General features: G+C 36.5%; 1 protein-coding gene across 1 annotated transcript in view; it reads left to right on the forward strand.

Moving 5' to 3' along the window:
• The window catches only part of LOC123540051 (uncharacterized), a 106,697-nt gene that overhangs the window by 51,468 nt on the left and 36,979 nt on the right, over positions 1-18,250 (forward strand). The window contains exons 4-9 of the mRNA XM_053527481.1: positions 1,027-3,437; positions 11,912-12,005; positions 12,383-12,649; positions 13,345-13,548; positions 16,992-17,173; positions 17,664-17,895. Of these exons, the coding sequence (XP_053383456.1) occupies positions 1,027-3,437; positions 11,912-12,005; positions 12,383-12,649; positions 13,345-13,548; positions 16,992-17,173; positions 17,664-17,895 (3,390 nt within the window). The remainder of the gene's footprint in view (positions 1-1,026; positions 3,438-11,911; positions 12,006-12,382; positions 12,650-13,344; positions 13,549-16,991; positions 17,174-17,663; positions 17,896-18,250) is intronic.

Genomic DNA, 18,250 nt, shown 5'->3' on the forward strand with positions numbered 1-18,250 from the left:
ATTGCCAGTTTGCACGGCTTCCTGTTACAGTATGCATATTACTAAAAAGAAACAATCATATTTTTATGGTAAATGAAACGTATATACAGTAGAATAAAATTTTCGTAACTCTGAAAATTCCATAATAGCGGTCTGGCAGCCACGCATTCCGGCATTCTTTTGTATTTTTAAACATAGAGCAATAATTTAGAAATTACGATATATAAGGAAAACGTAAAAACTTGATAGAACATAAAAATGATTATAAACTTTGAAAAGTTGCAACGCAGACTGTTAGTGAAGATTTTACATTGGGGAATTAAAAAAAAAAAAAACAACAACAAAAATGTCATGTTAAACTTTCGTGGCTTCTTTATGTTAACTGAAATACATCAGCCTTAATGCTCAATGCACGAGTCTGCTGGACCACTAGTCAGCCAAGCCGGGTTTTTTTTTTCTTTTAACTTCTCATGAATTCAAACGCGTGGCCTAGAGTAATCTTAATAAAATCATGTAAATGAACCGTAGATTGTATTCAGTAAGTCAATTAGCTGCTACGAATATTTAACTCATGATTGCAGTCGTTTTCCATCTGAACTCAGTTTAGTCCGCCAAGCTAGTAGAAAAAGTTTTAGGCATGGCAGCCTAGAATAATCATTTTGAAAACGTCCTTTTATTGATTTCTAACTAGTAGATATTTAGTTGTAACTTTTTTCTAATCAGTCGCTAGTCGCGGATTTTCATTTATAGCTATTCTACCAACAGGTCACTAACTTTATGCTGGTAGGATGCCAGTTTCAGGCCTCATGGTCGCTAGACCGACAATTTCAGCAAGATACAGTTTACTTAAGTAAATGTAAACGTGTTCATACACATATAAGTTGTGTTAAAATACCAACAAGCTGAAATTTCAATATATAAACATCTATCATAGCCCATTGTATGATGTAAGTAAGTACTATTTGGATTGACTGTATATAATTATGTTCTTCTAGAAAATGGATCTGTTTCACGTATTTTTAACAAAGGACTTTTTTTATATTTCAGACCTGAGGGAAGATTTGATAGGTCTCTACAGAGAAGAGTACCATACCCTACCACTGTCACCTTTATTGGAGGAAAATGACACGCCTCTCCTTGAGTTCTACGTCATACCAGACATAGAGTCAGTGGAAATTCAGAGGGCGCGTGGAGGTGGCAAAGAAGCTAGATCAAAGGTTACGTCATTGCATGATGTTTTCTACAAGGAAAAAGAACCATGTCGTAAAATTTACCTTACTGCGGATGCTGGGTTTGGGAAAACAGCATTAAGTAAACGGCTCGTTTTAACGTGGTGTCAAGCAAAAAACTGTATCCCAAACGAAGATAAACATTTTAAGAAGAAAGACATAAGTACAATGTCGAATTTTGACTTTGTGTTTTTGTTGTCTTTACGTGATTGTTCCGAAGAATGGGACATTGATGAGATGATCAAAAAACAAATAATTAATGATCTAGCACACACTATTTCAACTAGAGATTTTGAAAACATTCTTTCTAAAGAAAGATGCCTGATAATATTGGATGGATTGGACGAATTCACACACGCAAAAAGAGACATTCCACACAGGAAAGCTAGGAGGACATGTACAATCCTCACAACAACTAGACCGTGGAAATTGGGCGTTAGTAAGATACGTTTAAGTGAAATAGAACGAAAGTTAGAACTTGTCGGACTTAGTAAAACGTCTGCTAGAAGATTAAAAAGGAGTGTGATCTCACTACTGTGGGGTGAAACTGACATAAAAAAACACATTCAAGAGTTTGATCGCGCTGTCGGTGAAAGAGGTATTTCGGATTTGGAAACTAGTCCGCTCTTATTGGTGTATCTTTTGTGTTTATGGTGTGATGAAACAGATCTAGGAATATCTAGAACTGAGTTATATTGTCAAATAGCTAATCTTCTTCTGAAACGAACGTTTGAAAAATATCCCGACATGAAACAGTCATGCGAACAACCCAAGAGTGATATCCCACAATGTATCAGTAGAAATGAACATTGTAGGAAACACTACAATCTTCTAAATGCTTTAGGAAGATTAGCATTTGAAACATTATTCGATGAAACGAAGGATCAAAATCTTGTATTTGACATGGCAGTGGCAGAAAAATGTCTGAATGATAAAGATTTGCTTCAGTTAAGTCGCCATTCAGGGATAATTACACATGAAAAAGACCAAACGAAAATAAATAAGCAAATGCAAAAAACATCATTTTCACACGCAACAGTGCAAGAATTTTTTGCAGCATTATATATCAGTGTTAGCTGGGATCAAGAAGAAGTACGAACTAAAGTTCTGTCGTTCTGTCATTGTGTTGCGCGAATTCTAGCTATGTCGAAAGTGTTCGTTTTCATCAGCGGAATAAACGCAACAGTATTTTCCTCATTGTCGAAGGATTTAATGAAAGTCATTAGCGAGGATAAGATAACGAGAGAATACAGATCCACGACTGATGAGCGCTGTAAACCTCTGAAAGACATACAAGACATGTACATTTCTTGTATGAAAGAAAACACGAGCGATAAGGAACTCAAACTTTTCTGTCAAGATTTTTTCTTTAGTGAAGATTGTAGAGAGGCAAAATACTTTTCATATTTAGCACGGCTTGCGGTAGAAAATAGAAACAACATGGCGTCAATAAATATCGACACAGAAGACAGTGGTCGTAGTTTACGTGAAATTATTGATTGTTGTGAATTGCACGAACTGTTCCAGATCAATAAAATATTCTGCTACAGTGAAGAAGAAAGCGCACAGCTTCGTGTACTGTTGGACAAGTCGCCGAAATGTGTCACTGTTAGATCGTCTAGTCTACGTGGTTCTTGGAGCCGTGAAATGTTGGAAACATTACAGAATAATTCTCTGTTACAAGCAATTTATATCGAAGCTTTCAAGATGAGCCACGATGTACTGAATGACTTTCTGAATTATATTATAAACAGAAAAACAATGACGGAGATTAGATTGTTGGGCTTATACTGTACCGAGCACATGTGGCGTTCGTGTACTTTCAGTTTAGATTTTAGTCAGCATTCAGATCTAAGGAAGTTAGAATTGGAAGAGATACCTGAAGTGTCACAACTGAAAGTTAATAGTCAAGTGAAACACGTGAGATTGGAGGATATCAATCTAGGTGAAATGTCGCTGCCTCCTGAAATGACGAATATTGAAAGTGTTTATTTGTGGGATGTAAACATGTCTGCTTCAACATTGCGTGATCTCGTTAAGGTAGTGGAGAAACTTTCACACAAATTCAAACTAACAATATGGAAGTGTAAGATAGAACCGGAAATAGAGTTTGAACACGTTAAACAATATATACACTCATCTCAGAATTTCCGAGTTACGAAGGATGATTGGCTGGGGTTTGAGTTTGAAACAAAAGTTGAATGTTCTTCTACATGGAGTGATACACAAGTAAGTTGTCTGATTTGTTTTTCTTACAATATACACTAAATCTGATCATTTTTGAATATTTTCTTTATTAGAAAGCGTCTTCGTGTTCCATCTTTGTGAGAAATATTTAATTGAGAATCGAATATGCAACTGAGCGCTGTCTTTAAATTTACAAAAGTTTTGGGTATTTCTGCTGTAATTGAATGAGATATTTTTATCTGTTGTATTATACTTTACCGCATAACTCTTTTTTTTTTGATTTGGTTAGTATTCAGCGCATCAACCTGAAAAGCGAACGAGCGCAGGTTGGTAACTATGGAGGGAATATCAAGGTTACTCCTAGTTGGATATCCAAATATATAAGACGAATATCCAGACAGAGGTGAATACACAGCTACCTCTTTGTTGAGCATTCAAATTATTATGTCTCCCCCAGGAGACATATTGCTTTTGCCCTGTCCGTCCGTCCGTCCTTCCGTCCGTCCGTCCGTACGTCACACTTCATTTCCGAGCAATAACTGCAGAACCATTTGACCTAGAACCTTCAAACTTCACAGGGTTGTAGGGCTGCTGGAGTAGACGACCCCGATTGTTTTTGAGGTCACTTCGTCAAAGGTCAAGGTCACAGGGGCCTGAACATTGAAAACAATTTCTGATCAATAACTAGAGAACCACTTGACCCAGAATGTTGAAACTTCATAGGATGATTGGCCATGAAGAGTAGATGAACCCTATTGATTTTGGGGTCACTCCGTCAAAGGTCAAGGTCACAGGGGCCTGAACATTGAAAACCATTTCCGATCTATAACTAGAGAACCACTTAACCCAGAATGTTGAAACTTCATAGGATGATTGGTCATGAAGAGTAGATGAACCCTATTGATTTTGGGGTCACTCCGTCAAAGGTCAAGGTCACAGGGGCCTGAATATTGAAAACCATTTCCGATCAATAACTAGAGAACCACTTGACCCAGAATGTTGAAACTTCATAGGATGATTGGCCGTGAAGAGTAGATAAACCCTATTGATTTTGGGGTCACTCCGTCAAAGGTCAAGGTCACAGGGGCCTGAACATTGAAAACAATTTCCGATCTATAACTAGAGAACCACTTGACCCAGAATGTTGAAACTTCACAGGATGGTTGGTCATGAAGAGTAGATGACCGCTATTGATTTTGGGGTAACTCCGTCAAAGGTCAAGGTCACAGGGGCCTGAACATGGCAAACCATTTCCGATAAATAACTAGAGAACCACTTGACCCAGAATGTTGAAACTTCATAGGATGATTGTACATGCAAAGTAGATAACCCCTAACGATTTTGGGGTCACTCCATTAAAGGTCAAGGTCACAGGGGCCTGAACATTGAAAACCATTTCCGGTCAGTAACTTGAGAACCACTTGACCCAGAATGTTGAAACTTAATAGGATGATTGGTCATGCAGAGTAGATGACCCCTAACGATTTTGGGGTCACTCTGTGAAAGGTCAAGGTCACAGGGGCCTGAACATTGTAAACCATTTCCGGTCAGTAACTTGAGAACCTCTCGACCCAGAATGATGAAACTTCATAGGATGATTGGTCATGCAGAGTAGATGACCCCTAACGATTTTAGGGTCACTCTGTTAAAGGTCAAGGCCACAGGGGCCTGAACATGGAAAACCATTTCCAATCAATAACTTGAGAACCTCTCGACCCAGAATGTTGAAACTTCATAGGATGATTGAACATGCAAAGTAGATGACCCCTATTGATTTTGGGGTCAGTCTATTAAAGGTCAAGGTCACAGTGGCCTGTTCATGTAAAATCATTTTTTGGAAATAACTTGAGAACCACTTGACCTACAATGTTGAAACTTAATAGGATGATTGGACATGCAGTGTAGATGACCCCTATTTATTTTGAGGTCACTTGATCAAAGGTCAAGGTCACAGGAGCCTGAACAGTGACTTGAGAACCACTACGCCAAGAGTGTTGAAATTTAGCGGGATGACTGGACATGCCAAGTAGATGATCCCTATTGCAGCCAACCATCAGTGTCTCTTTGACTTTCGCTCCTGACCCCTATTGACTTCTTGCCTATAGGACTTTGCATTGGGGGAGACATGCGCTTTTTTACAAAAGCATTTTCTAGTTTAAGATAATATTCAGCCAGAAATGAATACACAACTTGTTATGAGTTGAGTATTCAAATACCTAAACATATATCCGGCCAGAGGTGAATACACAGCTAGCTCCGTGATATCCACGACACATAAGAAAACTAAACACACAGCAAGCCTGGAATGCCCACGTTAGACGAATCTCCAGCCAAAGGTGAATAGCCTTGTAGCTCTGAGTTGGGTATTCATATTACCTAAGACGAATATCTATAGATCCAAAGGTGAACACTCAGCTAGGTCTGTGTTGGATATTTATGATACATTTGAAAACTGAATACACATCCATGATTGAATACCCAGCTAGCTCTGAATTGGGTATTCAAAAAAAAAAAAAAAAAAAACAAGACGAATATCCAGTCTGAGACGAATATCCAGCTATCGCTGAGTTGAGTATTCACATTACGTTAGACGTATATCAAGCCAGGGTTGGATACACAGCTAGCTCTGAGTTGGATATTCATGCCACATATCGAAACAGAATATACAGCCATGATTGAATACCCAGCTAGCACTGAGTTGGGTATTTAAATATAAAAGACGAATATCCAGCTAAAGGAAAATGCCCGGCTAGCTCTAAGTTGTGTATTCAAATAAACAAGACGAAAATCCAGTCAGATGTGAATACACAGCTAACTCTGAGTTGCATACTCAGGACAAAGGTAACATGAATACCCAGCCAGGATTGAATGCACAGCTAACTCTGAGTTGGGTTTTCAAATGAAAATACGAATTTCAAGCCAGTGGCAAATATCCAGCTACCTCTGAGCTTGGTATTGAAATTGTCTTAGACGAAAAATTTACCCAGTGGTTAATACACATGTAGCCATTTGTTGGGTTTTCAGATTACCTCAGACGATTATCAAGCCAGAGTGGAACACACAGCTAGCTCTGTGTTGGGTATTCAAATAACCTAAGATCAATATTCAGCCAGAAATGAATACAGAGCTAATTATGAGTTGGGTATTCAAATTTCCTAAAAATATATCCAGCAAGACGTGAATACACAGCTAGCTGCTCTGAGTTGGATATATACGACAATAAGAAAACTGAATTCACAGCTAGCATTGAATACCCAGCTAAGTCTGAGTTGGGTATTCAAATAACTAGCATGAATATTCAGCCATAGTTGGATTTCCAGCTACCTTTGAGCTGGGTATTGAAATTACCTTAAACGAATATTCACCATGAAGTGAATACCCAGCTAGCTCTGAGTTGGGTATTCAAACATATTTATCTAAGACGGATATCCTACCAGAGAGGAATACACAGCTAGCCCTGAGTTGTATATTAACGACACATCCCTTACGGAAATATTATAGTTTGCCGCGAACACTTGCTGCGATCATGCCGCGAATATCCAGTGAATATGCCGCGAATACTTTTGATACAATTGGTATAATAGTTCGCGGGATGTTCGTTTGGTGTTCACTTTTCACATGCAAATTAGTTTTGCCGCGAACAAGTTGCCGCGAACTTCCTGCGAACAAGTAGCTGTGAACTTCCCGTGAACAGGTTGCCGTGATCATCCCGCGAACAAGTTGCTGCGAACATCCCACGAACTAGTTGCTGCGAACATCCCGCGAACTAGCTGAAAACCATCTCTACATAAATTGTGTACAAAAAAGCATGTACAGAAAAAGTGCAAAAACAAATAAATTAGTAGGAATCAGGGATATAAATTTATTGAATAAACTTGAACACTGAGGTTGTAACAAATTCAAATTGTCAATGTCTGAACTTTTTGTTATCATATTTGGAGCATTTTAAACAAAGTTTTAATGATAAAATATATATATAATAATTATATGCTTGAATTTTAACTGTTACTTGTCATTTCAATAACAGTGTCTGAGTGCATGTATTCATTTCATCCCAATGTTTTTCTTCACACTACAATGTACTTATAAGTTATATGTGTCACTACAAAGCTGTCATTGTTTTACATCTTAATTATCAGACTTATGAAGCTTAGAAATTGTCAAAATAAGCTAGTTTTATATTTCTTTTTAGATAGTCCAGAATATCTGGTTGTAATTAACTTTTTAGACTCCTACTGTGACCTTACAGATAATGTTACAAATTAATTGATCTACAATTACCTGCTCTTATAAAAGCTCTTCAGTAACAGTTTACCAAAAGATTATAATCTTCTAAGTTCTTCTCGCGAACATGCCGCGATTATTGGTCTTCCTGCGAATATTCCGCGAACTAGTATCAAACCAATCGCGGCATGATCGCGGTAGCAGCGAATATCCCGCGAATACTTCCTGCGAAAAGGTATGTTCGCGGCATGTTTGCAGCATGTTCGCGGCATGTTCACAGCTTTTTGACCATTTCGTAAGGGATAAGAAAACTGAATACACAGATAACATTGAATACCCTGCTAGGTGTGAGTTGGGTATGCAAATATATAAGACTGATATCCAGCCAGAGGTGGATAGCAAACTAGCTCTAAGTTGGGTATTCACATAACCTATGACGAATATCAAGCCAGAAGGGAATACACATTCAGCTCTGAGCTGGGTATTGAAATTACCTAGGACAAATATTCACCCAGAGGTGAATACCAAGCTAGCTCTGAGGTGGCTGTTCTGATTACCTAAGACGAATATCCAGCCAGAAGGAATACACATTAAGCTCAGAGTTTGGTATTCAAATATATAAGACGAATATCCAACCAGAGGTGAATATACAGCCAGCTCTGTGTTGGGTATTCAATCTACCTAAGAAGAATATTCAGCCAAAAGTGAATACACAACTAGCCATGAGTTGGGTATTTTCTTTACCTAAACCTATATCCGGCGAGAGGTCAGTACACAGCCAGCTCTTAGCTGAATATTAGCGACACAAGAAAATTGAATACACAGCGACCATGGAATGCCCAGCTAGCTCTTAGTTGGGTAACTTAAGACGAATATCAAGCCAGAGGGGGATACACATTCAGCTCTGAGCTGGGTATTGAAATTACCTAGGACAAATGTTCAACCAGAGGTGAATACCAAGCTAGCTCTGAGGTGGCTATTCTAATTACCTAAGACGAATATCAAGCCAGAGTGGATACACCTACCTCTGTGTTTGGTATTGACATTACCTAGGAAAAATATTCATCCAGATGTGAATTCCAAGCTAGCTCTGGGTTAGCTATTTAAATTACCTAAAACGAATATCCAGCCAGAAGAGAATACACAGCTTGCTAAGAGTTGGATTTTAACGACACATAAGAAACTGATTACACAGGGAGCATGCCCCACTAGGTCTGAGTTTGGGATTAAATATATAAGACTAATCTCCAGTCAGATGTGAATATCCAGCTACCTCTGAGTTGGGTATTTAAATTACCTAATATCAATCAAGAAGTAAATGCTCAGCTAGCTTTCACGACACATAAGAAAACTGAATGCGTAGCTAGTTCTGCGTTGCATATTAATGATACATAAGAAAACTGAAAACATAGCTAGCATTGAATACTAAGCTAGGTCTGAGTTGGGTATTCAAATATATAAGACAACTCTCCAGCCAGGGGTAAATATCCGGCTAGCTCAGAGTTGGGTATTAGAATTATCAAAGACGAATATCAAGCCAGAGGGGGATACACATTCAGCTCTGAGCTGGGTATTGAAATTACCTAGGACAAATGTTCAACCAGAGGTGAATACCAAGCTAGCTCTGAGGTGGCTATTCTAATTACCTAAGACGAATATCAAGCCAGAGTGGATACACCTACCTCTGTGTTTGGTATTGACATTACCTAGGAAAAATATTCATCCAGATGTGAATTCCAAGCTAGCTCTGGGTTAGCTATTTAAATTACCTAAAACGAATATCCAGCCAGCAGAGAATACACAGCTTGCTAAGAGTTGGATTTTAACGACACATAAGAAACTGATTACACAGGGAGCATGCCCCACTAGCTCTGAGTTCGGGATTAAATATATAAGACTAATCTCCAGCCAGATGTGAATATCCAGCTACCTCTGAGTTGGGTATTTAAATTACCTATGAGGAATATCAATCAAGAAGTAAATGCTCAGCTAGCTTTCACGACACATAAGAAAACTGAATGCGTAGCTAGTTCTGCATTGCATATTCATGATACATAAGAAAACTGAAAACACAGCTAGCATTGAATACTAAGCTAGGTCTGAGTTGGGTATTTAAATATATAAGACAACTCTCCAGCCAGGGGTAAATATCCGGCTAGCTCAGAGTTGGGTATTGGAATTATCAAAGACGAATATCCAGCCAGAGGTTAATGCTCAGCAAGCTCTGAGTTGAATATTCACGATACATAGGAACAATTAATACACAGCTAGGACTGAATACCCAGCTAGGTCTGAGCTGGGTATTCAAATACACAAGATGAATATCAAGCCAAAGATGGATATCCAGCTAGCTCTAAGTTGGGTATTTACCTTACCTAAGACGAATATTCAGACACAGGTGAATACAAAGCTACATGTAGCTATAAGTTGGATATTCACGAAATATGAGAAAACTGAATACACAGCCAGCATTGAATACCCAGCTAGCTCAAAGTTGTGTTTTCAAAGATATAAGATGAATATCCAGCCAGAGGAGGAGACTATTAAGGGAGCTCTGAGTTAGGTATTGAAATATATAAGACAAATACGCCGTAAGAGGTGAATATCCATCTGGCTCTATGTTGCGTAAAATAATACAGAGGTTACTGGGACGATGCTATCTCCACTGGCACCTATTCCTGGAGATTTGCGAGTGTTCCTATAAGTATCGTTGACCGTTTTTAATGTTTTAAAAAGAAACAACAACTACGTTGTTAGTCTTATTTCTCCTGGCACCGGTTTATCTTCCTTGGCATTGGTTCCTTGAAGTATGCGATTTTTCCTGAAAGTGTCGCAGACCGTTTTGAATTTGTTCAAAAAGGTATAATAACTCTGATGAAACTGAGTATAAACTTGCTATCTTACAAGTGAATAGGTTTTCTCTTTTGAGTCGTGAATAATTTCTTTGTAATATATATGTTTAGCTAAACAATATTTCGTTGAGCTTTTCCTTATTTCATATTAACGATAGATGGTGGTGCCTTACTTTATATTATCCTATAAAAGTTCCAGACAGATGAAACTCGTCATAATTAAAACGGACAGTTTTCATTGATGATGTTTCAGTGAGAATATAATGTTAAGGTCGACAATTTGATAGTACATTCTTTCGAAATAATAGCATTCATCGGCGTTTATGTCTGCTTTGCCTGAAATCATGTTTCCATAAATTTGAAGATAATCCGTCAAATAGTTTAAACTTCATTGGCATCATAAAATGAACTAAAATGCCATGTTGCATAACCCTTGTCTGGACTTTGTCATAATTAACATACATTTTTTGAATCATTGTTTGACTTCCGATAACACATCAAATAGCTGGTGCTTTTACTTCTACTCACATTGTTTCTCTATTTCAAATAGAAATGTTTTGCATGTGAACATGTTTTTCTAACGCTACTTGATCAAATACTTTTAAACTTCACACAATGCTTTGAAATTATGGGTTAACCTTACAGTGTAATGACATCACTAAAGTTTTCTATTTGTACGAATTATGTCTCTTTTTTACTCAGAAATATTTTTGTGTTTGTGCATGTAATTTGTTTCTCAGAAACTGGTCGGCAATTTTTTTCAGACTCCACACACATCTGTAGCAATTAGGTGCATTTCTGTATGTAACCTAGATTATAAGTAGCCACTTATCGATATGGAATAGATTGTCACACTTGTCCACACTTTTACTTTTGCACATTTTTATTCAAAATTAGGTCACATTTTTGACTTTACAATTGTTGTAAAGTTTTTGTATGCCCACTTGTGACTCAGTACCCACTAATGAATATGGAATGGAACTTTATAGACATATGTGATGATCGAACATGCATTGCATATGTTCCTTATCTTCACTTTGCATATTCACATGATTACTTAGCAAGTGTTGGTAGAGTTTTATTGTATGTAAGCTTGTATCTCAGTTCCCAATGACGGAAATTGAATGACACTGTCCCTTTTACGACTTATAATTTCCGGTTACGTTTTTATACTTAAGCTTTATCTCAGTACCTACTGGTATATATTGATTGGAACTTCAAATACGTGTCGACTGTGATGGGATGATTGTACAGGAACAATAACTCCCGTTTCCAGTTTTACAAAATCTTGCCACTTTTTCCACTTTTGCTTCAAAACAAAACTGTGGTACAATAAGACTTTACCAAAACTATTATATTTAATGAAGATGTCTCTTCGGCCGTCCCTCCGTTTCTCTCGGATACTAAGTCAGAAACCAAAAAATCTTCCATACATTGCAGAACGAACTAGTACCCATGGAGGAGGATCCCGTTTGTGCTTTGCATGACTATTCTGAAGAAACCAGCGCGGGGGCCATCTGTTCTAATCAAACAGGTAACTGAAAACTGTTTTTTCTTTTTTAATTGACATGACCGCAGAGATTATTATTAGATTTTGTTAATGCTGGTTTTTCTTTAAAGTGTATTTAAATACATGTATCTCTAACCGGCAATGAGTGTTTTTGTGGAATTAAAAATGCAGATTTTCTTGTGAACTTACTCTCCTTCCTTGCAATTATAAATAGCTTATTCTTGAAAATTTTAACCTTGGTGTTAGAATTTGATATGCCATTGTTGTGGCTTACTGTCTTTAACCTATACAGAATATGTTTTACTGTTACATCTTAATGACGGGCGTATATTTTTCCATTCTGGTACTCTTGTTTAAAAAAATCTTTATAGCAATAATAATAATTATTGTTCTCTTTACAGCTAGTTTGATCCCTGAGGAAATTTTGCGGATGGACCAGAATTCAATTGAACTATACAAGCGAGCTTTGAGTGATGGCAAAGAAGCTGTTCGCAGCATCCGTATAATGGTTGTGGGACACACTGATGTTGGTAAAACAACTCTAACAAAACGTTTGTTCTATGAGAATGTAGATATAAACCAGAGAGAGAGCACAAACGGAATAGACGTATATGTGAGAAAATGCATTGTTTCACTGGATACTGGTCATTGGACTATAATTGGCAAAGGTTAGTATTTACGTTCTGTTTAAATATTTGTAGAAAAAAGATGGTTTATTGTAGTTGTTAAATTGAAAACAGTTTACATGTGTTTATTCTGAAAAAGAAGAAGCATTTTAGATAAATGCCTTTTTATAAAGTATTTGCTAGCAAATCGCTACGCTCAAAATGTTGGTTAGTGTAACATTTACAAAACATATTATCAGCAGCAGTAATCATTTACTATTTATCTGTTTCCAATTTGAACCATTTTTATCATTTTATGAACAAAATATCTGTTAAGACTTTTAGTGATTAGACGTAAACAAATTGTTTGTTTCCGGTATCCCGACCTACCCTGAAGTTTTGGCCCGACCCTAAGTGCTTCTATGGCTTTGGAGAACAATTTTTTTCAACTTTTTGACAAAAAGTTGCAAAACCGCACTTTTTATGCTTTTAATATAGCCAACGATCTTAGAAATCAACTTATTGATGCTCTAAAGGCATAACCCCCCTATTTGTATTCATTTTTGACACAAAAATAATTTCCGAAAAGTCTCCCTTAATAAAAAGAAAAAAAGAAAAAACAATTCCGACCTACCTACCCTAATTTTTTTGAGCATGTTACCGAAAACAAAGATTTTTTTAGGCCTTATAGCTATAAAGACTCCAGGAAAGCCAACAAGATATTTAAAAATGTGATATTGCTAATTTTACTGTTCCAGATCAGAAAATGAAAACCATGTATCAACGTTTGATGAAGTTGTTGCAAAAACCAACGTCTAACGACATAATATCTGGAAAGAAAGATAATGTTATAGCAACAGGCACTGGAGAGGGGAAAGATAATAGATTTATAGAACAAGAAGACATGAGTGAAGACGACAGTTCAATGAGTGAAGACGACAATTCAATGAGTGATCGACATGGTATAACTCTCAAATATTGCTATGTAGTGTACTGAAATGATTATATGGGCACAAATTAATTACTGTTGATCTGGTTTCACTAGAATACGAAGTATATCGGCGTGTTTTAGGTTTGTTGAAACAACCCTGCATTTCATGACTTAGAGGAAAGTACTTTTGAAAGGCCTATGGTTTATCTACAGTATTGTATACTTTTACATACACATTGATTTCGTTGATTCAGAATACATAAAACAGTTATCAATCATTCAGACCACGCAAGCACACGCTGAAGTCAGTTATTAGAATGAAAAGGGTCCTAAGTAATAGTTATTGTTCTCGGAATAGGTCTGCATTGTGTTTATAGACATGTGAAGATTTGTGAACCGAGCGAGCGTAGCGAGCGAGGTTTTTAAATCTCCTCACAGGTCTATAAACACAATGCAGACCTATTCCGAGAATGATAACTGACTTACCTACATGCTTCTTTGTTTTACATAGTCCAGATCGGTTTCGGATTTGAAAAACGTTTGTAACGTGCATTTATGATAAAGAAATAGTTAGAAGAAAGAACAAGACAATATGTGTCACTATTTATTTGATACTATTGATATAACATAATGCCCAACGTGCTACGAACCTGTAAAAATATTTGTCAGCAATTAGGACATAACATTTTGTATTGCATGAAAAATCCGTGCACATTTGGGAAATAGTCTTTCTCTGAGATCGTCAATGTGTAGCAAATATACATTGCCGTATAAAAAGTATTGATAAATATTTATTATTACATTATCACAAGAAATGCTTATCGTAATATACCATGATTTAGCACACGCCAAAAAGACACAACGAAATGTGCTTAAAACTGTGCGAACAGCATCGAGAAGATATAAAAAGCTTCAGTTTTCTTGACAATGAAAGTAATGAGTACAACTAATGAAGATGTGTATAGGATAGACAACGAGTGCCGTTGTCTACGGGATATATACAACGAGCAAAGCGAGTTGTATATATCCCGTAGACAACGGCACGAGTTGTCTATCCGACTTAGACCACGTGACATAAAAACTGCAATTATTGAAAACTCTCCCACGCATTCTATAGAAATAAGGTTTAACGTGTTTTTATAAGAGTAATATCATCTTTGTACCGTTAGCGCTTAATTGTCAGTGGGGCACATGAAAGAATGCAGGTGTATAAATTCAGTTTTACTCAAATACCGGATTTACTAAGATTTAACGTTCATTAACACTTTGAGTCATTTATTTGCAATCACAAAATTAGTGCTAAACAGTTAAATATGGATTTCTCAAAAATACTCAAAATTGGACTGCATTCTGAACAATTAGTTTTTGTGAGGAGTTTGCATGTTGGCGAAACACGATGACAGATACGTTGATTCGTTGATTCAAGAAGATAACCAGGTTATTCATTTATTTATTTAGTTGGTTAGTTATTTTTTTATTTGTTTACTTTGTTTATCAGGATATAGTTAGTGCGTAGATGCTCGTAGGACTACGAATACCTTTTAACTATATCGTGCTCTTCTTGTAAGAATGATGTAGTTGTTTTACTTCCTAACTGGGCCAAGTTGTTCGAAACTTTAACGGGCTGTAATTTAGTTTATTTTATTTTATACTAATTTGTTTTAGCTCGATTGTGATGAAAGCTTTAACTGTTTAAGCTTATTGTAACCACTCTCGAGTCTGTTTCCTATGAAAACTAGTACTGGGGTCATATGAGAAGTCATTGTCGTGACCCCAATGATGCTCGAACCCACGACCACTGCATTAAGCTGTTAAACTAACTGCCTGTTAAATTTCTATTCAAGATACTAGTCTTGGTGGGTGGGAAACACTAGTATGATGTTTTAATTTTACTGTAAAGATGGTTTAGTGTTTATAATCCTTAACAAGTACATTTGATTTTCTAAGTTTTCTAAACTGTCGAAATCTACTGATAAAGTTCAATCGCCTGTTAAAGTTTCGAACAGCTGGATCCAGTTGATTGCAAATGTGAGGATCATGCTGACATGTCTTTTTTATAACAAGTGAATATAAAAAGTTACAATTGTTGGAAACGTTTCAATGAATGTGTAAATTACGTTTTTACCCAGTTGGTTCTACACTACAAATATGTAGTTTATTGTAATTCAATTTTATTGATATCTAATAACATGGGGTAATTTTTACGATATTAATATTTAGACGTTGTCAACTGAATTTACCTCCATGTCAGTCTTATTTTTTATCCCATTGATAGCTGGTGAGAATATTGCAAGGTCATTTAACTCCGGCGTTAGGCTGTATTGTTAGATGGTAAATTGACACGAAATTCACGCGTTTTTTGCCCAAGTTTCCCCCGATATATATACAACGCTACTGTTGTATATGAAATTTAGACGGGTACAAGTCTGCTTTGCGATTGGCTATTTACGGATTATCATGGTCTAATTGTAGTTAGAGGCCTCCGTTATGATTGACATGGCAACGATTTGAATAAACATTATATAGTTTAATGTCGTTTTGTTTCACCTGATTCACCTGTAGAAGTTGTCATTTACTTGTGGATGTCAATACAAGTATAGAATCAATGAAACCTTGTACAGTGCAAAATATCTGATAATATTTAAAGGCATAAAAATGTCAAATGTTCAATTTTCAAGATATGTAAAACTGGTCGAAATTGTTTTTCACTTAAAACGTACTTTTTGAAACAATTGATACTATATTTACGGAGTCAGTCACGCGTTCACCTTAAATGTCATGCACGAACTTCTCATGATTCTACTGCATTGTTTCGGTCGCTTACGATTAACTTTAAATTTAATCTCTGACAAGTGCATAAGTGTCTCCACAATTTGGCTCAGTGGTTAGAGCGGAGCGACTCGGGTTCGATTCCCACTACAGGCACTAGAGATTTTTGTGTAGACAGTAGAAAAAGGACAGGTCTGGAAATTCTTATAGACCTCATAAGCGGTCTATAAGGTGTTTATAGACCTCATCGGAACAAAGAAGCCGGTAGGTAATAGCGATTAGCGGTTTTGCAATATTGAAAACGGTTTCACCTAGTAATTGAATCGGATCCGATGAACCGAGTAATCGTCCCAGTCCTAGCATTCAGTCAGCAACATCCGTTAAATGCAAATCTCATATGACAATGTAATGTTCGTAAAAGCGTCATCAGTCGAGCATTTTGAATCTTGTGTCATTTTGGTCAATGCATTTCATGTGATTTAGCAAACAATAACTGTCTAAAGTTTCAACAAAGGAAAACGCATTTGGACTGAACGTTTGAACCGTTGGAATTTAAATTTATTGTTATACACGCAAGACGAAATTATTAAATGTGATGTTTATTAACAAATATGTTATATTTCATCAATGCAATATATCAAATTGTTATAACAACTAAAATTTGGGAGAAAGAAACAGTATAACCAAATATGACATCTATTCAAGATGATGAAGGAGAAGTTTCTGAAGAAGACCCTGAACCAATTGCTACAAACGAACATTCTTCTCGAAAGGATGTGTCATCTGTTAAGGATGCTGAAGGAGAGGTTTATGAAGAAGTCTCTGAACAAATTGCTACAGAAGAACATCCTTCTCGAAAGGAAGAGTATATACGCAAACATTTAAAAGTAAACATCATTTATATCTGTTCCAAGATAAAGGTTTTTTTCCTATATCAGTTTTTCCTATATCAGCCGGTGCTAGGGGGCGTGAGAGGTGTTGCACATTTCATTACCTCTATTTAACAGACTCAATCAAACCGAGTCTGCTATTATTATTTTTGGTTGCATTCTCTGCTTCCAAAGGAGCTTTTTACAGATTTTATTAATCATTAATGAATAAAATATAGATTACAAGCTTTAACAATACTCTTTTGGCACATTTTATATCCACATACCATTGAACTGATAGATCATTCCTCTGACATGAGGTACAGATATTTTCGAAGTCTTAAATACTTAAGTTATGTCTAACAAGAGGTAACTTCATTTGAATAAAGCACTGCATAGTATAAATTGAAACGTTTTGATCACACATTACAAGAGTAGACAAAAGAATATTTAACGTTTTAAATAAATTGTCATATGTCTGTCTTGACTTCCGCTGTGTGATTTACAGGAATTAATAGAAAAAATTCAGGAACATTCGGCAGATGATAAAGATACAAGAACAGCAGAAGTTTCGTTATGGGACTTTGCAGGGCAGTCTGAGTTCTATGCAACACATCAGGTTTTCTTATCCAAGAACGCCGTGTACTTACTAGTCACTGACATATCCAAGGACACGGAGGATTTTGTTCTAGATGATAATTGTTTCATTGACAGCAAAGGTGCTAAACGTAAAGTATCAGGTGAGTTATATATAGGAGTGTCTACTCTTTATTAGTCACTGACATATCCGAAGGCATGGAAGATATAGTTCAAGATGATGGCTGTTTTCTTGACAGCCAAGGCACAAACCTGGAGTGTTTTCTAGAAAGGTCATGTATTAATCCGAATTTGATATGTTCAAGCACATGTATGATTCAAGATGATAATTGTTTCTGGAATATCAAAGGCGCAAAACATTGAATAATATAAGGTTAATTGTTTAGGAATATCGTCACTTTGCAAGTTACGTGTATATCAAATCAAGTGGAGGATGATGACTGTTTAATGGTAAACAAAGTGCTTACGCTGCTTATACCAGAAAGTGTATTGACTAAT

This window comes from Mercenaria mercenaria, chromosome 16 (assembly GCF_021730395.1).
Source record: "Mercenaria mercenaria strain notata chromosome 16, MADL_Memer_1, whole genome shotgun sequence".
NCBI lineage: Eukaryota > Metazoa > Mollusca > Bivalvia > Venerida > Veneridae > Mercenaria > Mercenaria mercenaria.